This window comes from Hermetia illucens, chromosome 4 (assembly GCF_905115235.1).
Source record: "Hermetia illucens chromosome 4, iHerIll2.2.curated.20191125, whole genome shotgun sequence".
Taxonomy (NCBI): Eukaryota; Metazoa; Arthropoda; class Insecta; order Diptera; family Stratiomyidae; genus Hermetia; species Hermetia illucens.
In genome coordinates this window covers 125,616,129-125,640,026 of record NC_051852.1, presented here as the reverse complement: position 1 = coordinate 125,640,026, position 23,898 = coordinate 125,616,129, and the positions used below count along the sequence as shown (strand labels likewise).

Sequence of the window (23,898 nt, the reverse complement as noted above, 5' to 3'; positions counted from 1 at the left end):
GAATCTTTCACAAGTCGCCACATCGACTCACAAGTCAGTCAGACCTAAGGAGATTACCAGTTCTGTCATTAAAAATGTACTCATCGTATCCTTAAAATTCCTTTAGCAGTTTTAAACAACTTCATTAATAACGACTATTTCTCCATCTACTTGGAAGGTAGCAAAAATCATTGCGATCCGAAGAAAGGAATCCCCTCCGAGCCAAACAATTTCAGGCCCATTTCCTTGCTTTCCAATCTTGGAAAACCTTTTGAGAGAGCCTAGACAACTGAAATTGTCTAGCATTGTAATCTGAACAATATCACCTCCAACGGTAGCAATGTTTTGCCCCCTATAGTTCTTTTCGAGGTTGAAGTAGGCACATCAGTCAATGACATCGATTTCCGCCGAAAATGTGTGCTTACCCACTGGTTGAAAGTGCGTTTTCTTTGGACCAATAATCCCGGCACCTGCTCCCGTAGGTCACTGCCACATTCTCCTAGTTTTCTCTGTTGCTCCAATGTGTTTGAAACTTTTGACAGAAGTGAAACTCCTCGCGCTAATCGTACTTCTGGACATTCTAAAGATCGCCTTAATTGCCTGCATCTGTATGTTTAGATTAAGCGGAGTTAATCCCAGAAGAACCTCTAGGGATGCCTTTGGGCAAGTTCTCATTGCCTCGTTGATACACACGCAAGCCCATGTTTGAAGTTTGTGTAACTCCGTGCTTGTTATGCTGAATTTCGTACTGTCAACCCGAATTACCGCCCCATAGGTAATCATTGGCCTTAGCATTGCAATGTATATCCAGTGCAGCATTTTCGGGGTGCATTCCTACTTTTCCCTTGCTATTTACTTGGAAATCATCAGAACTCTTGTGGCTTTCCGACATATGTTTCCACATGTGTCTTCCAAAGTACTTTTTGGTCTAGTGTGATTTCCATATATTTTACCTGGATTTTCAGGTGATGAAATTTGCGTTTCCCAGGTTGGAGGGTCTAGAGGTCTGAAAGATTGTTGTTGAAAGTTGGAAAGTACGCTTTTTACCCGCTTTCGGAATAAAAACTACTCCTATTCGTCCCCATGTCCTTGGTATATATCCCAAGGCTATGCTGTTCCTAACCATACCTAGGAGAGATCCTAAGATGATTTCGAGGCCTCTCTGGAGTAGTGCTGGGAAATTTTATCCACTCCGGGTAATTTCAGTGGTTTAAATGTTCCCGTTGCCCATTTTACTATGATAATTTTCCTGAACACACCTTTTCGCTAGTTTCCAGTTCTCCTTCCTTCTCCTTTCGTTCATTGTTGGGATGTCAGGCAGAATGTTATCGGGAAATGAGTTTTGCGGAGCAGATGTATCCTGCCCATCTTGTTCTCGGTAAATGTCCCATCTGCCTTGTATAGCTTGGATGCTTCTGCGGTTTGTTCGATCCGTTCATAGAATTCCGTGAAGCTGTTTGATTTTGCCTCCCTGATCGCGTTGCTATACGTCGTCACTACTCTTTTGAATCTCTGCCAATCCCCGGTTTGTTTCGCCCAGTTGAACAGTTTTGGCACGTTCTTTCTCATTCTGGGGTGGCTAGGTTTCTATTCTACCAGGGAAAGTTGATTGATGACTTGTTTTAGCAGGACAAATGCGTCAATGAAGACTTTGTTGAGGTTTTCCATTGTTGATTCTGTTATGACTGTTCTGCTGTAGGTGAGCCATGTTGTCACTCAGGTGTCTTATCTAGGAGTCTCAATCTGTTCTCCTGGGAGTCTTTATTATTCTATCTACTCTTGAATTACTCTCAATGTCGAATCTGATTATTCTGTGATCCGAATCTGATTGTTCTAGATCCTCTAATTCTTGACCAAGCCGCTCATAAAAGTGTTCTTTAGAGTTGTGTCCAATATCTCTTGTCTGGTCACGAATGTTGGTGTATTCCCTACATAATGTATTTCTAACTTATTACTGAGGATGAATTCCAGAAGGTAGTCACTCCTTCGATTAATGTCGCTGCTTCCCCAGACCTCATGGTGGGTACTGGCATCGCAGAACTTCGCCAGTCTAACGGCTAATTCCGGGGGGTTCCGGGTGTTGTCTCCTGGAAAGTATCTTGATGGCACTACTGCCTTGCGAGTTCTTTCCCTGGCTTCTGCTGAGATTTGGACAGCCACGAGGTCTCCAGTTAGAAACTCTGAAAGACATATATATTTTAAGTTTCTTTTGAGAATAATGCAATCACTTGGTTTTTTACAAGAGAAATCCAAAATTACCTGCATACTTCCACTAGCAGACCACAAATCTGCCCCGATATACACAGGGTTCTTGAGCAAGTACTATTCCAATGTTATCCTTGGAACTTGCCCTTGCAATTACTGCAGATGCAGCTTCTGCGTGGTGGAGGTTTACCTGGGCTATTTTATTTTTCGGCATTGGCTTTGTTAGTCCTTGGAGCTCTTCACCAATGTCAGAGCAATACCCTTCTTCTCCGACATGGCACTTCCTTGCGCTTCCCTGTCCGATTAGGACTCTAGAAGGCCTATATCAAGGCCGTCAGGCTTCTACTCTTCGGTGTACAGCAGGTCCACTTTCCTGCTCTGATTCCTTGGGGGGGCCCGATGTGCCACCTCCTGCACATCTTTATAGTTCCGCTTCCTTACGTTTCTCACTTGTGGGTATATACTCCATAAATACTTTCGATAGTATGGTCAGTTGAAAGCTCCTTACTGCATTAGCATAGTTAACGGTGAGTCTCCTGGTTCCTGTTTCCATCCCTGACCGCCCGAGAATTCGACTTTTGTGGGTTTGGATTTATGTCTCACGGGAGCATCTTCCTTTTCCGTTACTTCTCGCTTTCTTATTTTTGATGTTGAAGGCTTACGTGATTTTTGAGCGTTCCTAAGGGCCTCCTTTGGTTTCAGGCCGTCCTTCAGGTAGCGCAGATACCACTGAGGCCTGTCTTCTTCCTGACGTCAGATATCCTGACCTTAGATGTGCCTTTTCTTTTGCCTGCCTTTTGAGCGAGTTTATTTTATGTTTTGTCTGTGTCTTTAGTTACCCCTGACTGCAAATTATCCAATGTGCACGGTTCGCATAAAACCCTGGCACGTCGCTCCGCATCAGCTTACTGCTTGAGCCCATTATCATTCAAGGCAATAAGATCGAGATGATCACAATCAACCACCGTGGCCATCCCATCCCATGGAGAATGAACGCGGAAAAAATATCTCAACAGTAGTTTATTGAAATTGTGAAATCTTTGAAACCGAAACAAACATGAGCAAGACCGTAAGATGTTGAAAAATAGTATGAAGTTTGCGCAGATGCTGCAAAATTGTTTCTTGCCCTCACTTTCAACCGGATCTAGATTAGTGTAGATAAATTGGTTGTAGTAAGAAATATCGATAAATAAAGCCTCTGATTCGTCATCTCTAGTTTTCCCACAAGTGTATGTGTTAATTAATAATCCGACCAGGATGCCCTTCTTAACTAAAGCAGCTCCGGAATAGCCCTGTATGAATGAGGCGGGATGAAAGGTAATTGCTTCTTCTCACTAATATACTTACGCATCGCAATGGTTCATGACTAGCAGCGCAAAGCTGAGTTTTTGAATCTTGACCCTTACAGCGCGTCTCCTGATTTTCAAGGACCCACATAGGATGTGTAGTGATTTCTTCACATGGCTGGAATTCATGAATACAACATCAGATTTGCAGTAATATTCCACTGGGTTTGGTGTGTCTAGTGAAAATACACTTATTCGTGAGTTAGATTAAGGTTAATAAGGCTTATCTAAGTTAACCATGGCAAAGTTCATTCAGTTGATTGTGTTAGGCTCAGAAAGGAGGAAGGTAACAGGGTTAAGGAGCCGTCTTCGTATTTTGTCCTCAACAGTTCGCGAATCACGCGGGAAGCGGTGTCTCCCGGGTACCTGACCAAACAGTGCTAGCATCCTGCATCCTAGGTAGTAGCAATTAGAAAGTTGAGAGTGAACCGGCTAATACACGTAGGGATACACTGACAGTCCCAAGACCGTTGACGTTGATGTGAGACTACCTCTAGCAAGGGGTAGAAGGGTTTTTGTTCCCAAGGGGACACCTATTGCGACCCACTTCCTTTTACATGATCATCATCATCATCATCATCAACGGCGCAACAACCGGTATCCGGTCTAGGCCTGCCTTAATAAGGAACTCCAGACATCCCGGTTTTGCGCCGAGGTCCACCAATTCGATATCCCTAAAAGCTGTCTGGCGTCCTGGCCCACGCCATCGCTCCATCTTAGGCAGGGTCTGCCTCGTCTTCTTTTCCTACCATAGATATTGCCCTTATAGACTTTCCGGGTGGGATCATCTTCATCCATACGGATTAAGTGACCCGCCCACCGTAACCTATTGAGCCGGATTTTATCCACAACCGGACGGTCATGGTATCGCTCATAGATTTCGTCATTGTGTAGGCTACGGAATCGTCCATCCTCATGTAGGGGGCCAAAAATTCTTCGGAGGATTCTTCTCTCGAACGCGGCCAAGAGTTCGCAATTTTTCTTGCTAAGAACCCAAGTTTCCGAGGAATACATGAGGACTGGCAAGATCATAGTCTTGTACAGTAAGAGCTTTGACCCTATGGTGAGATGTTTCGAGCGGAACAGTCTTTGTAAGCTGAAGTAGGCTCTGTTGGCTGACAACAACCGTGCGCGGATTTCATCATCGTAGTTGTTATCGGTTGTGATTTTCGACCCTAGATAGGAGAAATTGTCAACGGTCTCAAAGTTGTATTCTCCTATCCTTATTCTTGTTCGTGTTTGTGTTTGACCAGTGCGGTTTGATGTTGTTGGTTGATTCGTCTTCGGTGCTGACGTTGCCACCATGTATTTTGTCTTGCCTTCATTGATGTGCAGCCCAAGATCTCGCGCCGCCTGCTCGATCTGGATGAAGGCAGTTTGAACGTCTCGGGTGGTTCTTCCCATGATGTCGATATCGTCAGCATAGGCCAGTAGTTGGGTGGACTTGAAGAGGATCGTACCTCTTGCATTCACTTCAGCATCACGGATCACCTTCTCGAGGGCTAGGTTAAAGAGGACGCATGATAGGGCATCCCCTTGTCGTAGACCGTTGTTGATGTCGAATGGTCTTGAGAGTGATCCTGCTGCTTTTATCTGGCCTCGCACATTGGTCAGGGTCAGCCTAGTCAGTCTTATTAATTTCGTCGGGATACCGAATTCCCTCATGGCCGTGTACAGTTTTACCCTGGTTATGCTATCATAGGCGGCTTTAAAGTCGATGAACAGATGGTGCAACTGTTGTCCATATTCCAACAGTTTTTCCATCGCCTGCCGCAGAGAGAAAATCTGATCTGTTGCTGATTTGCCTGGAGTGAAGCCTCTTTGGTATGGGCCAATGATGTTCTGGGCGTATGGGGCATGATCGGTTAGTACAAATTTTACGGAAATAGAAGTCAATATTAAAAAAATAGTAAGGAAAGAGGATGAGCTAGCCGCGTTTCAGAGCAGCAGGTAAATATAACGGTTATTACTGAAGCACCCGGCGGGGCTCCAGGGTCGCATGCCCAAATATAAAGGAAACCTCACAAAGTGACGTAAATGGCATGGTGCGCAGAAAGGTGCAGTACTTTGCAGGGCTCCTCTTCCGGAAACAAGCGGAAGGATATCGAGGAAACTGGACTGATAGCTGTGGAGTGATAGCCCAGCCAACTGCCGTTTCCAGAACTAAAGAGGAAGAGCTATTTTAGAAAAGCATGGTATTACCGAGGCACTTGCAGCTTGCGAACTTTCACCAGAAAAAATGGCAGCAAAGGAATGAAAAATAGACTGATGCAACTGGAAAGTTCTGCTGGCACCACCGTAAGCGCCAAACAGGCCGCATATGGTTGCAGAATGCACTAGAGAAACGCGATGGGAAAACCATGCATTTATAGAAGATGTCATCTAGCCAGTTTTCAGGCACCAGAAAAAGCGAAGAAACCAACCCATCTTCCTAATAGAAAACGGTTTGCCTGAAATCAAGACGCTTCCCATCGTTAGGGCAAAACAAGAAAGGGCGATGTAATATAAAAGAACTAGACCACCACACGTAAAATGGATTCTCGAGGAAACCTACTTTAAATGGGTCTGAAATTCTCACAGAGAAAACAAAAGGGGATGAGGTTATCAAGCTCGAATACCCTGAAACCATCAACACCCGGATACGCATAAGCTCTACCAATTCTCGAGGCTTAACCTTACGCGAGCAAATTTATTAGAAGTGCGAACATAAGAATTGGTTGGTTAATATGTAGGCTGGGAATACGGGCGGCCCAACAAAGTGTTACAGCCGTTTAGGTTATGGCGGGGGCGGAAATGGAAAAGACTGGGATGCGGGAAACTTGACCCGCATCTTGCGAATCAACATGCACCAGGATGTAACCGTTTCCTGCTGAGGTGAAATCGTACCTAGTGTTAACCAGCGAATAGTACTGCAACAAAGGCTCGTTTTCATGGCACTTAGACTTATCAGGGGCCACTAACATCTGCATTCGGGACGACTCCTGAACGACTCATGGTCAAGGGGATGGTTTTGCTCGGATTCGGTGTTTAGGTATAATGTTTCCAGCTTCTAACTAACACGAGATAAAACGACGCCGGACTTTCGATACGGGCTTGATGTTTTAAGGACGTTACTTTGAGTTCAGGAGGCCGATCGTAGTAAGAGACTTTAATGAGAGCACTTAAACAGGGCAAAACCCATCTAGATTCGAGTGGGACGGCAAGGATAAGATTGGTAGATTTAAAATTTCGAAATTACACGACAGTTTCTGCGATCAAAAGAAACATTCTCAACCTAATTTTTTCGTTGGAATCCCTTGTGAGGTCGTTGGAGAGGTGACGAGTTCTGAAAAACTTTTCAGCTTTTAAACCAACAAATAAATTGCGTTCGAGGTATTCGACAACGTTATCTTTCGCTTGACGTTCATGTATGCTGATTTTTTTATAAACGCTAAAAAACGGGGCCCTGTCCGAGTATTATTGCCTAGGCATCTCGTTGATATTAACAGCGTGGAAGAGCTGTGGTTTAACCGCTTTTCAAAATGGAATACCTGGAAGGAAGAAACAGCATCCATCATTTGAAATTTACCTGAAGGGTGGATCATACCTTGTCCCGGGATTGTAGCGTGTGAGGCTCACGCAGATCTTCCGTTTAAGTTACTCGAAAAGCTCATCAATAGTATATTCGCCGAAGCAATTCGTGCTGCTGTGGACTTATGCACAAGGTAATTTGGATTTAGTGCAGGGAGACACTACAGCGGGTGCTGTTATGAAGGTTCATCGATGTGAAGTATGCAGCCATCGATTTCAACACGTAGTAATTCTCGCAATGCTAGATATACTAGAAATTCTTTTACATGTCCCAGGCATCCTCTAATGGGTCTTGATTGATTATCGTTGGAGGGCCAGAGAAAAACGTATAATATCTTGGTTAGCACATGGGTATATCCTTGGACCGGACCACTTCAGGGCAATTTACGATATTATGATAGAGCTCGACATGCCAAAACAACCTCACCTGGTTGACCGCGCAGGTAAAGTTGTGGCATGTGCTGCCAGAGGCACTGTAGGCCAGGCACAAACTAGCCCTTGTGTATTAATGCGCCGGGTTAGTAGAAGGATGGCTGCCCATGGTCCAAGCTAACAGTGTTGTCTACGTCGAATTTAAGGGGAGAGGGTGGTCTTAATACATGCCAATGGGGGGTCTACATTTTTTTTCACCAAATATAGTCACGTGGTGTATTAAATGAAAGGTCTCGGTTAGTACTTTCTGAAGTCGGTGTTATTTTTGACATTTGTGGAGGTGGAGAGTGTTGGGGGGGGGCGAAAGTGATAATCGGATCCATTCTTAGAAACTACCCAACGGTACGTGGTACCACTCATAGATTTCGTTGTTATGTAGTTTACATAATCGTCCACCCTCATTTAGGCGGCCAAATTCTTCGAAGAATTCTGCTCTCGAACGTGGCTAAAAGTTTGCAGGTTTTTTGCTATGAACCCAAGTCTGCGAGGAGTACATAAGGGCTGGCAAGATTATTGTCTTGTACAGTAAGAGCTTTGGCCCTATGGCAACCGAGGACCTCAGATGCGAAGGTTCACTACTTGTGCCATATGAAGAAGGGTTTGACCCGTTTATAACAAAACCCGATGGCGAGAGCTTCTGTACCAAATGCGTGCAAATGCGTGCAAATGCATACAAAATTACGGCAGTCTATACGGGGCACTGACCAACAGGGGACCATTCGCACTGCTGAAGCTGCGGAAAACCTCCAGGCACTTCCTTTGCGATTGTCAAGCTCTAGCTGAGTCAGATTGTGGACACCAGGTAAACCATTGTTTAAGAACCTCACAAAAAGTTTTCCAGCTGCAGGGTGGGAAATCTAATTTCCTCCGGGAGTCTGCTTCCTTGCTCTCATAACAGCAGTCCCCGTCTTAGGAGTTTGTGGCATCTAAACGAGGTGGTGAGCCCAGCGCTAATTACATATAATTTGAAAATTTATTGTACTTCATTATGTTAATTATTGTTAGTTATTCATTAGCAAACAATTTTGAGAGCCCACACTGGCACCTTGAGGCAATTGTTGCTGCCGACCAAGAAAGACAGAAGAGGTGGTAAATATACGCTAATAAACAAGGGGTAGCTGGTGAAACGGACAGAGTTGCAAAGAGGAACTCGTGGGGAAGATTGTGTGAGAAAATTGAAGCACTTTTGAAAGGGAAGCACCTCCAGAGGAATCTAGCTATACATGTAGCCACTTCCATTCAGAAGATGAAGAAACCCTTGACGTAGCGTACATAAAACTAGATAAGGACATTCCAGAAATCTTTTTAGTAACCCACTATACGGACTCTGGAATCAGAATGAGCGTCCCGATTCAGTTGGATGAAAGAGGTCTGAGCAGAAGAGCCACTATATGTGGCATTGAATGAGCTGAAATTGAAGCCAGACAGTTTGGAGGCAAGTATGGTTGGCACCTTCTGTGAAAAGCAAGTTGAGATCGGGGCCAAAGCCTTTAAACGAATAAGTCTTACCACCTTACTTGTTAAAACACTAGAAAAATCGAGTGAGGGAAGGGCTAGTATTTTCCTTATAAATTAAAACCAATATAATCATCATCCACGGCGCAACAACCGATATCCGGTCTAGGCCTGCCTTAATAAGGAACTCCAGACACCCCGGTTTTGCGCCGAGGTCCACCAATTCGATATCCTTAAAAGCTGTCTGGCGTCCTGACCTACGCCATTGCTTCATCTCAGGCAGGGTCTTCCTCGTTTTCTTTTTCTACCATAGATATTTCCCTTATAGACCTTTCGGGCTGGATCATCCTCATCCATACGGATTAAATAACCCGCCCACCGTAACCTATTGAGCCGGATTTTATCCACAACCGTGATATCACTCATAGATGTCGTTGTTATGTAGACTATGCAATAGTTCATCCTCATGTAAGGGGCCAAAAATTCTTCGGAGGATTCTTTTCTCGAACGCGGCTAAAAGTTCAAAATGTTTCTTGCTAAGAACTTAGGTGCCCGACGAATATATAAGGGCTGGCAGGATCATTGTATTGTACAGTAAGAGCTTTGACCCTATGGTGAGACGTTTCGAGCGGAACGGTTTTTGTAAGCTGAAATAAGCCCTGTTGGCAGACAACAGCCTTACGCGGATTTCATCGTCATAGCTCTAATCGGTTGTAATTTTTGACCCTAGATAGGAGAAATTTTCAACGGTCTCAAAGTTGTAGTCTCCTATCTTCATTGCTTTCGTTTGATCAGTGTGATTCGATATTGTTTGTTCTTTGGCTTTCTCGGTGCTGACGTTGCCACCATGTGCTTTGTCTTGGCTTCATTAAATCGCGACCTTCTGCTACGACAGCCTAGGGCTGTAACCACTTGAGCCATCAGGATACTGCCAACTTCTCGGAAAAGCGTGGTGGGAGTGCGCGCAGGAGTAGTGGATGCACTATGCCCAAAACGAAGTTTATAGCAACCCGATGCACGGGTTTTCGGCAGCAATACATATAAACATATATTAGAACGCAATGACCAAAACAAAATGAAAGAAAGTGAGGTCGAAATTTTATCAAAATACACAAATATACAACTTACCCCTTGCCATCCAACTGAAGTGGCATTATCAAGCGGCTCGGGTCTAAATGGTGTTAGCTTGATTATCCCCACATAATCGCATAAATTGAAACGTCCTACCAACTAAAAAGTTTAATTTTGGCATTAATATTATTTTTGAGCAATGGGAACTATGCGCTTACATGAATAATGCAAATATCGTGAATTCCTGATGAAATATTGAATTCAGGGTGAATAATTACGTGGGAGATTTGCCGAACTTGTCTATATTTAGCTTCGCTCGTCTTAGAAGTAACTTTATCAGCAATGGCTTCCTAGCAAAAAAAAAAATTGACAATAATAAAAAAAAATATAAAAATAATCGTAGGGGAGAGTCTTAATATTAAAGATGTAAAGAAACTATAAATAATATACAAAAAAATAATGATTATCACTGAACTGGTCTTCTTATGTTCGTGTTGTAGGCTTATCACTTGCATATTCGTCCAATCTTCCTTTTGGCCACAGGGGGTCTTCGTTAAGCCTTATCAGAGGTCTAAACTTCGTGAAAATTTGCAGCCCGCCCGCCTGCCTCGCCGAACTTGAATGATTCCAATAACTATACGCTATTTTATCAAATTGTATCAAAATGTAAGGGCCAAGCTGTCGTATTTCAAACTGTCTGCCTTAGCATTCCAACATGATGTCATCTGTATTTCTGAAACCTGGCTGGATGACAGGATTTTAGATTCTGAGCTCCCCGAAGGTTACTCTGTCTTTCGTTGTGACAGAGACTGCGTTGCGCTTGACAAGACAACTGGCGAAGGTGCCCTAATGGCTTTTAAGTCCCCTCTCCGTGCCGAAATCATCTTTTCCTCCTCCTCCTCCTCCTACGATTCTGTTAGCTCCTACGATTCTGTTACCATACGTTCCTTCCCCTTTATTATATCGTGTGTAAATTTTCCCTGCCTAAGCCCGCCTTCTCTGTACGAGGATTTCTTCGACAGGTTCTCAGAGGCCCTAATCGTTTTGTTTCCCTCACTTCCCTTCATTCTTTGTGGCGACTTTAATCTTCCTATGCTCTCTTGGCCCATTACTCCTGGCCTTCCCGCCCTCCCTAATAACTCGACCCACCCTTCCCTTCCTCCATCCACTTTCATGTACACCTGTGGCGCCCTCCAATTTAGACTTTCTAGAAACCATTTAAATCGCATTCTTGACCTTGTTCTCTTTAACCTTCCAGTACGTTATCTTTCCCAATCCCTTCATGCTCCGTCTTACGTTGCCCCTGACGCCCATCATCCTGCTCTCGAGTTCGATGTTCAGATATCCCGACTCCACTCTCCTGTCGCTCGCAAGCCTACCAAGTTCAACTTCCGTAAGGCGAACTTCGAAGGTCTGAACTCAGCCCTGGCGTCAATCAACTGGGTCCCCTCCTCTCTCGATTTACGTGTGACCAAGCACTCAACACTTTCTATACTATTTTATCTGATCTTCTTCCTTGTTACGTTCCCTCCTCTCCTAAGTGCTTATGCTCTTACCCAGTCTGGTTTATCACTGAAATTCACAAAAAACTACGTCAAAAACAGACTGCGAGAAAGAAGTTTCTGTCTTCTAGAAACGTTGCTGACTTAGTTTTTTTCAAATCCTTTCGTTCCTCGGTCAAATACTTAATACGTAAGTCCAGAAACGAATATTTATCCAGCGTGGAAGACTCACTAAAGCGCGGAAACCTGAAACCCTTCTTACCCCTATCCTTGTCGAATACCTCTTTCGAAAACTTGATGCCAATGTCGGACCTGGCTACGATGGTCTTCCAAACCTCTTTTTACTCAAAGCTGGTAAGGCCATCTCCCTTCCCCCATCTCTTATTTTCAACAAAAGTCTCGAAGAGAATCATTTTCCCAGCTTGTGCAAAGAGGCTCTCATTGTCCCCATTCACAAAAGTGGCGATCGTTCGCTTCCCGAGAATTACCGTCCCATTTCCCTCCTCTCCTCCTGTTCCAAAATCCTTTAAAGATATGTCAACGACTGGTTGTCCGCCCACTTTGGCCAACACGTAGTGAAAGAGCAACACGGCTTCGTTAAACGTAGGTCCACTGCCTCCAACCTGCTTGACTTTACCAACTTTGTCGCCAAATGTCTAAATTCACGGCAAGAAGTGCATACCATTTACACTGACTTCGCGAAAGCCTTCGACACTGTAAATCACAAGATACTTCTATCCAAGCTCTCGTCCCTAAACGTTCCCATACCACTTGTTTTTTGGCTTGCCTCTTACCTTTCCAACCGATCCTGCCGCGTCTCTTTTGATGGCTGTACTTCCCGCTCCTTCTCCCTCTCTTCTGGCGTCCCACAGGGGTCTATTCTGGGTCCTTTGCTATTTTTATTTTTTATTAACGACTTTTCTCCTCTCCTTACTTGTCCCTGTTTGCTCTATGCAAACGACCTTAAGCTGTTTTCCGCTATATCGTCTCCTATGGACTGTGTTTCCCTTCAGTCTAACCTGGACACTCTGGTTCGTTGGTGCTCGACTAATGGTATAGCGCTAAACGTCAGAAAGTGTCACTCTATGTGCTGCTCCCTAAAATTCTTACCCACTTCTTTCTCCTACTCGCTTAACGGACATTCCTTACCCTGCTTAAATTCCACTCAAGACCTCGGTGTCACTTTCGACAATAAGCTCCGCTTTGACACCCGTTGCCTCGATGTCATCAATCGAGCAGCAAAATTGTCAGGCTTTATTTTTCGCTCCTCCTCGGATTTTAACTCCATCCAACCATTCTTAGCTCTCTTCAATTCCCTCGTGAGGAATACCCTCGAGTATTGCTCCGTGATCTGCTTACCCTCCCGTAACTGTGATTGTCTTGCCCTTGAAAATGTGCAACGTAAATTCACCCGTTCCCTCTTCTTTAAGAAAAGCTTCCCTCGTGTAGATTTCTCCTCCACCCTCCGCTTTCTGAACCTTCCCTTCCTACAACAGCGTAGATTCTATCTGGATCTATGCATATTCTTTAAACTTTCCTCGGGTCTGATGGACTGCTCCGCAGCTGACGAGATCACCTGCCGTCCTGCGTCTTATAACACACGTAGCGCAGACATTCTCAACGTGCCCTTCGCAGAGCTGGAAGTCTACTTTGCTTCCCCGATTCCCAGGCTTTGCCGAAATTATATTGCAAAACAGCTCGGTCCTTTTAATTTCCCTACTTTAAGTAGTTTTAAACGTAGGATAAGTTTTTTGCTTTCTCCTCCTCCTGAGGACAATAATTAATTGAAATTTTCTCTGTTTGTTGTCCGTTAATTAAATAAATAAATATTATTGAGAATGATAATGAAACTTGGAAGAAATTAATGGACTATAACATTTTCCTCAAACACTTCAACTTCGCCAATGATGGTTGTTCTCCCTCTTTCGGTGATTGAGAAAAAGGCAAGTAAGACTGCACTGAAAATAAATACCAGAAAAGTTAAGGTTTCAGTCAAAGTTTCCAGTCTTCAGTAGTAAGGAGATCCACTATTTCAATCATCCCCCGACAGCTTCTCATCATCGCTTTGAGCTTGATAGACATAAACTCGAGCCGTTGACGTTTTACGCAGCAAACTTACACTCATATGTTATTTGGGGGTGATGCTCCATTTTGAAAGTACTTGTGAGGAGATATTATTTATCTAGATCATCTCCGCAAAACCCTTTCAATGCTTCAACTGCCATTGCCGTGCCCGTGTATAGACGAAGGAAATAGATCCGGAGTCATGAAACTATGAGCCAGTCCCGAAATATGTCCACTTCCCCACCCATCAGTTAGCTCTTTATGGTAAAATATTTTCAGGTTATCAGTTACCCAAAAGTGACTGCGGGTTTCAAATTCATCTCCGTAATTCCGGCAAAGTGTAATATACTCTGGGGATGTACTCTAGCCTGAGAAAGCCCGACAGGCGTACGGGCTAGTTACCAGTAGATGTGTCGATTAAAGGACAGAAATGGCAGTGAATAGGTCATACTTTAAAAAAGGGCGACGAATACATCGTTGGGTATACCATGCAATAGAACCCACTAACATAGAGTGACCAACGAGTGAGTTGTCCTGAAATCCCTGGCTTAAAACATTAGATCAAGAATGTAGGCTTCTCAGCTTCTCGTCGAACCGGGGTATCGCCTGTATGTGTAGGGGATGCGCTATACTCTATTTAGGAGCTGTTGATCATCGTATATACCTGGAGTCGTAACTCACGCCCTCATTACTAGCTTGTGCGCCGCCCAATTTATCTTCCGCGGACTCCGACTCCGAAATCAAATGAGATCCACGGTCATTACGAAATTAATGGGCTTGTGATCTGAGAGGATGATATCGTAAGTCACCGATGCTCTCTGAGAAGAGCTCCCATGGCCGATAATGCCAGCGTAATGATTACGACTTTTCTGCTGACCGCATCGAAGAAAGTGATTTCATTACCCAAATTAAGGATCTGCAGTTCGGTTGCTACTAGATATTCCAATAGACTTGTTTCTCTTACGATGTAGAAATTTGCGCATAGGATGTGGTTAGTATTAATATCGAATCCTGATCCACTTTACGTTTTGTGCTTTAGACAGATGCTATGAATAAATGTCTTGTCGTAAGGGAAATAATGATGCTGTGGGCTACACGTCTCCTTTGCTGGCCTCAGGAGACCACATTTCCAACGTAACGATTGTGAGCCAAAAGTAGAAATTTTGCTTCAGTACCTCCGACTTAGCTGATTAAGGGCCGAAACTCCAGCTACGATCAATATGGGACAGGGTCGGAATTCTCTTTTTAATCAGGATGACTGCTTCTGTTTTTTTCCTGTGCAAGGTTGAAACCATGAACAGTCATCCGCGTATGAATATGCCAAGTCTACTTTGCGTCTATTCGACATTGCGTGCCGTGACATCATCTGCATAACTTACCAGGCGTGACTCTTCTATCATGTCGAATCTAAGCAGGCTATCATAGGAAGCGTTCCAGAGGTCCGGCCCTAGGATGAATCTCTGCGCTACCCTCGACGTGACTTCCATCCTCGTCTGACGCTCTACCGTCTCCTAAAGAAGGGGAGGATACACCCTTAATATCATTAAGAGTTAAGGAGGCATTATGTGCCTAGAATGTCTTTCCATCTTAGGGAATTAAACGCATTTCTAACGTTAAGCATTACGAGGAGCACCACCCGTCGGAATAGTCGGCTGTGTGACTCCGTTCGGCGAACGCCATCCACGAAATGCATAACAACATCAACTGTGGATCTCACGGCTCTAAAGCCAAACTGTCTTCGGCAGCACGTATCGCTTCAGCGAGTTCACTTTTGATGAGCTTTTCGAGTGCTTTCCTAGCAGAGTCAAGTATACAATGTGGTCGGTATGAAGGCGCCAACTCAGGATCGTTTTCCTTTTACTGATCAGTGCAAGCCTGTCAACCTTCCAATGAGAAGGGAAAACGCCTCTTTCAGGCAAGCGTTGAATGCGCCGAACAGTAGGTTGCACGAGATTTTATAGGATTGCCTGTTTCAACTCTTTTATAGAGAAAACTGGGCAGCCCTCGGTGTTCTCCGTGCGGACGTCATCATCCCGAACGCGGTGCATCTGTTTGGTCTTAAGTGAATAGTGTTTTCGCAAGACCCCGAGTTTTCAGGTTACCAGTATTTGGTCGAGTTCCCGCAGCTTTTCACCTCGTCGACCAAGTTTTGCTTCTGTTTATTGTGCTACGATGTCTCCTTTTCGCTGCTCTGTACTTTGTGATAATGGTACGCGCCTCCTCTCAGTCGTTGAGACATTGCGTCAAGCGCCGGAGTTTGTGGCACTCCTTCAGGAGCTCTGCAATTTTCGCCGTCCACCAATACATAGAAGGCTTGCCACGTATTGATACCTTCCTGGGTATGTAAGCTCCGCAGGCAGTCGTTTTCAGGTTCATAATTGAATTTACGGCAATATCTGCGGCAGTGTCATCAACTTCAGGAATGCAGCCCCACCTGTTTCAAGAGTTTCGACAAATCTTTCGGTATTCAGCTTCGTGCTGTTCCAAGCACAGAAAGAGCATCGGGGTGACGCACCCGTCCATCAGCGACAAAAGTGATTCCCACGAGAAGGTTACGTTGGGAATATTTCCCTCGTAATCCAAGCGCCGGGGCGTTGCGGTGGATCCGGTGTCCTATTTTCGGTGCCATTCCGAGAATTCTTGAGTCTGGGGGAAGCATACTCTATTCAAGTGTCCTGGCATTGAAGTCATCCCGACTAGGATCCGCCCCTCTGTGCCAAAGATAGCTTCTTCCAGAGCATCAAGTCTGCGTCGATAGTGCGTCATCTCTTGTTCGGCATTAGATAACACACTGAAAAACGTTACCTCCAAACATCGAACCCAGACAAAACTGTCCCTCCTACCGTGGGCAAGAACAGTAAGGTGGCAGCAGTACCTGATATGTCGAGGTGCCATGAAGCTGGATCCCAGTTTGATGAGCGCTAAATCAGCTTTGATTTCCGCAGCGAACTGCGCCAGCAACTCGCGAGCGGTTATATTCCAGTGTATATTTATCTGCATGATGCGGATCATGTTGGTCGCGTCCTAGCTCTTTCCAGTTCTGCTCTGAACACTGGACACCGCCCCGAGCCCGTAACGCTCTCACCAGGCGCGCCACAATCTCAGCATATAACGCAACTCTCCTTTTCGTTGAGTATATTTGCCTTATGCCGCCTGTCCATATCTGCGGCATGTTGCCCATAATCCAAAGATGTTTAACATTTAGTTGGGACGGCCCAGATTTGTATCCTACAGATAACCCAACCAATTCTGATTTTCCTGCTACTAGGAAGCTTCCTCGTGTATTGCTCGGCAAATTCTACAGCGAGTTTTTGAACCCGGGAGTTCGCAGAAGAGATACTAATGCGAACTTCTCCCTTGTTTTTTCCTGTCTGGCAGTCAAGGTATCGAATTTCCAGAAAGCATGTGGATTCTAGGCTAGAAACCAAAGCTTTCTCTTCCAGTAACCCCTTGAGCGCTTCACAGAACATATCTTCATCTGTTGTTTTCGGGCCTAATTCGATGAGAACTCTTCTGTTCCGCTATCTTCGGGCTTGACGGATTTCGCTGACGACTTCGGCAAAGGTCTTGCCCTCCGTCGGCTTAATAAGCAAAGCTGGGAGTCTAGTCCTCCTTCGTCCCCCCGGGTTTTCTTTCGGTGTTCAATCCTTCGCCTCTCCGGCTTTTCTTTCGGTGCTCCATCTTTCGTATTCGCTTTAATTTTAGGCAGAGGTTTTTTAAGATGGCGTGGCGTGTTGGTTCTTCCCACCTTTTTCTTTTCGGTTCTCAAGAGTACCTGAGTAAAGTCTTCTTCAGATGCCCTTTCCTCCTTTCGTTTATTCTCCAGTTCGTTTTGCAACGGGCTGTCTGCCATCCGTTTGAAACCATTATGTCCAAGAGCTTCTCCAGCTCCATCAACCCGTTTTCCATTCCTTTGCTGACCTTTTTCTGGAGGAACGTCGGAGACCGCATGCGCTTCATAACTGCCGCGTATTTTTTGATACGCCTTTCCTCTGCGGCTTTTGAAAGAATAGTCGGCAGTGTCCCACTCGGCTTTTATGCGAAGCCATTTGGTGAGTTTCTGTAGCTTCCGCTGTGCCCCAGCAACAATATTGCATAATGCTGTCTGGGTTACCGTCTCCGTCGCTGGTGTCGCAACACTCTGTGAGCCTTTCTCTCTGTTCATCATTCCTGATGTCTCGTCGGAACTATTCAGGAATGGACATACCCTTGGGGACAAAGTCCCTACTCCAGTTCCCTGATAATAATAATAATCGTTGGCGCAGCAATCCATATTGGATCAGCGCCTTCAAGTGTGTTAGAGCTCTTCGTTGAAGACCGTAACGGTACAATACAGTACACTGTAGGAGGCAATGTGGTCAGCATTGCGATTAATACCCTGATTTGACGCAGGTATTCATTCACAGCTGAGTCGATTGGTATCCGACGTCAAATTACGATACAAATCCCTCTGCCGCCTGTGAGATTTGTACCGCGACCTTCCGCTACGATTGCCTTGTGCTCTAACCACTCAGCCTTGTGTTCTAACCACTCAGTTCTCTGAGCTAGGCTTATATCACCCCATCGACAGCAATATCGACAAGGAATTGTTGACGGCTCCGGGAACTCCTAGTGTGCCCCGGGATGTAACGGGCATTTGTAGTTCGCTCTTCACAGAGAAACTTTCTTGAGGCTACTACCTAGGATGCAGGTATTATGCCAGAATTATTTGTCGGGCACCTCAGGGATGCCACCCTCTGAATCGGAAGAAAGATTGTGGACGACCCCTGCCGAAGATGTCCAGGACGATTGTTTGCCCCCCCCCCCTGGGTAAAATCCAAGGGTTGCGCTTTGAGAGTTGTTTCCCCCAAGGGGTGTTGCAGAGGCATTGTTTCGCCCAAGTAATTTTTCCCCATAGGGAAACCATACACGCGAATTATTGTGGCTTCAAGAGGTGATGCTGATTGGAGTTCAGGAGTTCTGACTAAAGACTAAACAATTAGTGATTGCTATGAGAAAAAGAAAGTGATCGGTTGTTTTCGAGAAACTTACTAATATTAACCTTGCGATAAACTGAAATTTCAGAGGGGGGGGGGGGGGCGATCTGCGTCGCCTTATCAAACACAGTACCAGCAAGAAGAAAATTGAACCTACAGCTTTGTTGATGACTAGCTCGGTAAATCCCCTAAACTTTGGCCATTCACCATTTCTGCGGGTATTTCGAGCGATTACACCTATTAGTGCCACAGAAATTGAAAAAAATCAAATCAAGAGAATGAAACTAGAAAGAGCCAAGAAACAGGCCCTGGTAAGGTACTAGTTGAACTTTGGGGAAAAAAAAAGGTAAAATCGATTACTCTGACTCTGTAAAATCCTCAAGCATGCTATTGAGAAAAGGGAGAGTATCATTTGATTTGCCTACTTAAAATATAGAAAAGGGGCAAAGGGTTGAAAGTATTGATATCCCATATCATGCAGATATTTTGAAGACCATCCTCAAAAAACATGCGCAATTGTGGCTTGTTCAGTATGGTGCCATTGTTGATACAATACAGGCTGCGCGTTTGCTATTAACATGTGCCATGAGGGGCATTACCCTCTTAACGTTGTAATCCTGGAAGGCGCTTGACTGTGATCGCAAGGTCTCATTTGGTAAGCACTGTGACAGCACCCAGTGCCAGACGACCTGGTGCGCTATATTAAACTGCTTTACGGAAGTACGAAGTCTGTTGAAATTCGTGACAAGTTTGCCAGAAAGTCAGGGAAGGAGGCGACGCACCTTGCTGGGAACCAACAACAATATAGAGTGGGTGTGTTTGACGCACCGTATGGCAGCCACATATTAAGTAGGAAGTAGAAGTTTGGCCATAATAAAGGCGTTGATAAAAACTTTACGCATTTCCAGGTGCCTTATTTGAGAAAGTGATTCAAAATAACTGCAGATAGCCGGGAGTCTACAACTTTTCCTACTGATGGTAATCATGGCCGCCTGGAAGTACTTGAAACCTTATTTCAAATATAATCTGCTAATGCTAAATTGCCTCTCTGCCATAGAAACGGATGGCAAGGGATACCTGAAACTAGGTTCATAATAAGGAAAATGGACTATTAGGAGTTACCTATGGTTAAGGTAGTACTCTAAGGACACTGTGAATTTTTAAATTTAAACTTTGAGTGCTTTAAATTGTCCGCATATACCAACTCTCGATTTAAGCCGCCAAAGTGCTAATAAAGTGGATCCTAACTGAAAGTACTTACAACTGTAGCCAAACTACCTCCTCGCACGTAGGGATCGAAAAATCGAGCAAGAGCAACAATTGCATTATCCTCAACTAAGGCTCCTGCGCAGACGTACTGAGTGCTGTTAAAAAAAGCGATCTGTTCGGAAACAAAGGATTAATCATAGAAACTGAACGACTTAGTCAGACCTCTTACCATATATGGATAGTCCCTTTCTTGAGCGCAGCAAAATTTATCAAAGATATAAATTAAAAATTGAATAAAATAGACAATTACATGATTAACAACCATCAATTTTAGTATAGATAACTTAAAATTTGTTTCATTTAAAATAAGAATTAATTTAAAAAGATTTAACTAAAAATAACAAAAATTTATTTTATTCTTAAAACCAATATCTGTTATGACAGTTTTGTCATATTTTGAGATTTTTTCTATATCCTTCTAAAAGCGAATGACTACTAGTAGTAGTAGATTTTGCAATATCTACATTGTGGAAGAAATTCGAGATACCGCGGCATACTAAGTTTTTCCTGGATGAGCAAATATTTTTGATTAAGTTCGGGACACACTCATCCGGGTTAAGGTTGAGAATTATGCAGGCCCTCTTTCGCGCCCTAGTTTCCATTCAAATTTCTGGTCAGATTTTTCACAATGAAGAATTTGGCTCACTGTTTTATCACACATGACCAATTTTTAACTCTGGAGTTGACAGATGACCCTGAGATTGCTCACATCTGGGTAATCCCTTTTTATTGCTTCCTTTTCCTCTTCTTTATTCGCGAGATAGTTCACACCCCTAATTTCGAGGATGTACATGGATTTCAAGTTGGAAATCACTACTTTGGTGTCTTGCAGAACGTATTCTTCTTGTCGGTCTTCGGCCAAAATTCGACAAGTATACCTCCTGCTCAAGTTTGCCAAATAGATTTGACGTCTACCTCTGCGTTTTATAGTTTGGCGAAAAGGAAGAATTTCCGCAAAATACCTCAATCCATTCGGCTTGGTGAGAAGGGCCTATAACCGTGGTTTGCCCCTTTTATTTTTCTTAGGCGCTGAAGTTTTTGTTGTAGTTAACTTCGACTTTGCGACAATGGAGTCACTTCCGTTGCTATTCGTCTTACACTATTTTTGATTTTGTTTGGGGAAGTAGCGACACTAATCGTAGAGGTGAGTACCTTCTCAAATTTATTCTTAGCAATAAGTTAGAAATATGCAACGTAGGGAACACTCCAACATTTGTGACCAGCACGAGACAGGAGGTACTAGATATAACTCTAGGAAATACCCTAATGAACGGGATGGTCAGGAATTGGAGGGTGTCGGATGAACCCTCAATGTCTGATCACAGGATAATCAGATTCGACATCGAGGGTTACTCCGAAATAAAAAGAATAATAAGGAATCCCAAGAGAACGGATTGGGAATCCTACACAGCGCACTTGAGCAACAACATTGCCCACCTTCTAGGGGGCGGTGGCATCAGGAGCGAACTGGAATTAGAAACGGTGGTGGAAAACCTCAACACAATCGTCATTGACGAATATAAGACCAGCTGTCCGGCCAAGACAGTCAAGTCATCAAGGGATGTACCATGGTGGAACAAGAACCTAGCCAGAATGAGAACAGAGGTACGAAAAATCTTTAACCAGGCAAAATAAACCGGTGACTGGCAGAGGTATAAAAATGCACTGACTGCGTATAGCAACGCGATTAGGGAAGCGAAACGGAACAGCTTCAGGGAATTCTGTGAAGGGATCGAACAGATCACAGAAGCAACCAGGCTGTACAAGGCTGTAGCCAAAGATGGTAGAATATCCTCTGTCTGCTTGAAAAAGGAAGATGGGACATTCACCGAGAATGAGGAGGACATGGTACACCTGCTTCTCAGAACTCATTTCCCGGGGTCCTACCCCTCGGCGGCAGGCGACAACAGTCTGTTTGACACCCCAGCAATGAATAAAAGGGGAAGGAAGGAGAGCTGGAAACTAGCAAAAGAGGTATGCTCAGAAGCTAGGCTAAGATGGGCAGTGGGAACTTTTCAACCAATGAAATCTCCCGGAGCAGATGGCATTTTCCCAGCACTTATCCAGAGAGGCCTAGGAATTATCTTAGAGTCTCTTCTGAGGGTGGTAAGGGCGAGCATAGCACTGGGGCATGGAGACGGCAAAAGTGGTCTTTATTCCGAAGGCGGGTAAAAAGGATCCTTTTCGCCCTAAATCTTTCAGACCAATCTGCCTAACATCGTTCGTACTCAAAACGGTGGAGAAGGTCATAGACAACTATATTAGAACTAACGTTCTAAAGCATAATCCCTTACATCACTGTCAACACGCTTACCGGGCAGGAAGGTCAACTGAAACTGCTCTGTATCAGCTGACAGAGGTACTACGGGATGCCATAGAAACAAAAGAAATTGCACTCTGCGCGTTTTTGGATATCGAAGGAGCATTCGACAACACATCGCACACAGAGATACAGGATGCCCTGAACCGCAAAGGAGTGGAAAACACACTGGCACTCTGGATGGGCAAAATGCTAGAAAGCAGACAAATAGAGGTACAAACAGGTACAAATTCTATTATCATGAACACCACTCAAGGCTGTCCACAGGGCGGAGTATTATCGCCGCTGATGTGGAGTATGGTAGTGGATGAACTCCTGGACGTGTTAACTAATACTGGAATACAAGTCCAGGGCTACGCGGACGACATTGTTCTAATCTGTAGGGGCAAATATGAAGATACCCTATGTGATAGAATCCAAACTGGATTAAGGGTTACTAGTGCGTGGTGCAGGAAGGTGGGACTGCGGATCAACCCAACCAAAACCACCATAGTACCATTCACTAGGAGGCGTAAGCTGGATCACCTGAAAGGCATAACATTACATGATATGGAGGTGAAACGAGAAACAGAGGTCAAATATTTGGGAATCACGCTAGACCAAAAATTACTCTGGAAGACACATGTCGGAAACACTTGTCGAAAAGCCACGAGGGCTCTGATGACTTGCAGATCCATAGCAGGAAAAAAATGAAGTTGCAGCCCGAAGATACTACTTTGGATATATACTGCAATAGTAAGGCCAATGATTGCCTATGGAACGGTAATCTGGGCAGAAAGAACCCAACTCAGCACACAAGCCAGGGAATTGCATAAGCTCCAAAGGCTGGCTTGCGTGTGTATCAGTGGGGCAATGAGGACATGCCCAACGGCATCCCTGAAGGTCCTTCTGGGATTAACGACTCTTCATCTGCACATACAGATGCAGGCAAGGAGATCAATATTCAGGATGGCCGGTAGTATGAGTGAGGCGGGGAGCTGCCTAAATCGAAGGAAGATTGATATCCTTTCTAGGCGGTATACCGAATTACTGATACCGAGGGAGGGAGGGAGGGAATCGGAAACGGTTTCATGGCTATTAATCAAAGAAATGAAGAGAAACGGTTGAGGGAACTATATTGGGCGGGCCTACCAGGGGTGGAGCAGTCCAGGGTGCTTATTGGGGGATACGAACCCATGCGTACAAAGGATTGCTTAAACCTCACCAAAAAGAACCTCCGAATCATAGTGGGAATTCTCACTGGTCATTGTCGGCTGAACTATCACCTAGGGAAGGTAGGGAGATCTAGGGACACTGCCTGCAGGTTTTGTGAGGAATATGACGAAACCTCTATACACGTCCTGGGACAGTGTCCGGCACTTGTGCAAAGTAGGTCGAGACATCTGGGAGAACACTTAATACCAGATGCAAAGCTGAAAGATCTGGAAGTGGGGAACATACTAAAGTTCTTAACGGTTATAGGCCTGCTTGAGATATTATGATCAATAGGGACACTATAACCAGTAAAAGGGGCACAATAGTTCTTCAAGGACGTGGTCGGATTTTCCCTTGACAGAATAATAATAATGCACTATTTTTCTTGTATTTCGCTTTTTTGCGATGCTACTTGATTCGTGTAGAATTTCTCCCTCTTTGCCTTTTACTAACTGTCTGTTCATGTTCTCATGAGCTGAGCGGACAACGTTGGCAATTTGGTTTCTTCTCTTGAT

The 23,898-nt window shown here is 44.5% G+C and overlaps 1 protein-coding gene across 1 annotated transcript; it reads right to left on the bottom strand.

Annotated features, from left to right (window-relative positions):
- Positions 1-3,089: 3,089 nt before the first annotated feature.
- LOC119654066 (serine protease ami-like) lies at positions 3,090-20,327 on the bottom strand. The gene is made up of 6 exons (XM_038059229.1): positions 20,039-20,327; positions 19,862-19,981; positions 10,277-10,408; positions 10,116-10,217; positions 3,532-3,648; positions 3,090-3,476 (listed from the first exon to the last, which is right to left on the bottom strand). Exons 1-6 carry the CDS (start codon positions 20,132-20,134, stop codon positions 3,090-3,092), a joined length of 954 nt encoding a protein of 317 aa, XP_037915157.1. The 5' UTR covers positions 20,135-20,327.
- Positions 20,328-23,898: the final 3,571 nt, after the last annotated feature.

What these genes read in the sequence shown, in the direction of transcription:
- LOC119654066 (XM_038059229.1), bottom strand. Translation starts at nt 20,134, where the DNA reads ATGGTTGTTAATCATGTAATTGTCTATTTTATTCAATTTTTAATTTAT. An exon ending in ACGATATTTGCATTATTCAT is followed by an intron (nt 10,218 to 10,276) that starts GTAAGCGCATAG and finishes TAAACTTTTTAG; the next exon opens with TTGGTAGGACGTTTCAATTT. An exon ending in CTTCAGTTGGATGGCAAGGG is followed by an intron (nt 3,649 to 10,115) that starts GTAAGTTGTATA and finishes CATGAATTCCAG; the next exon opens with CCATGTGAAGAAATCACTAC.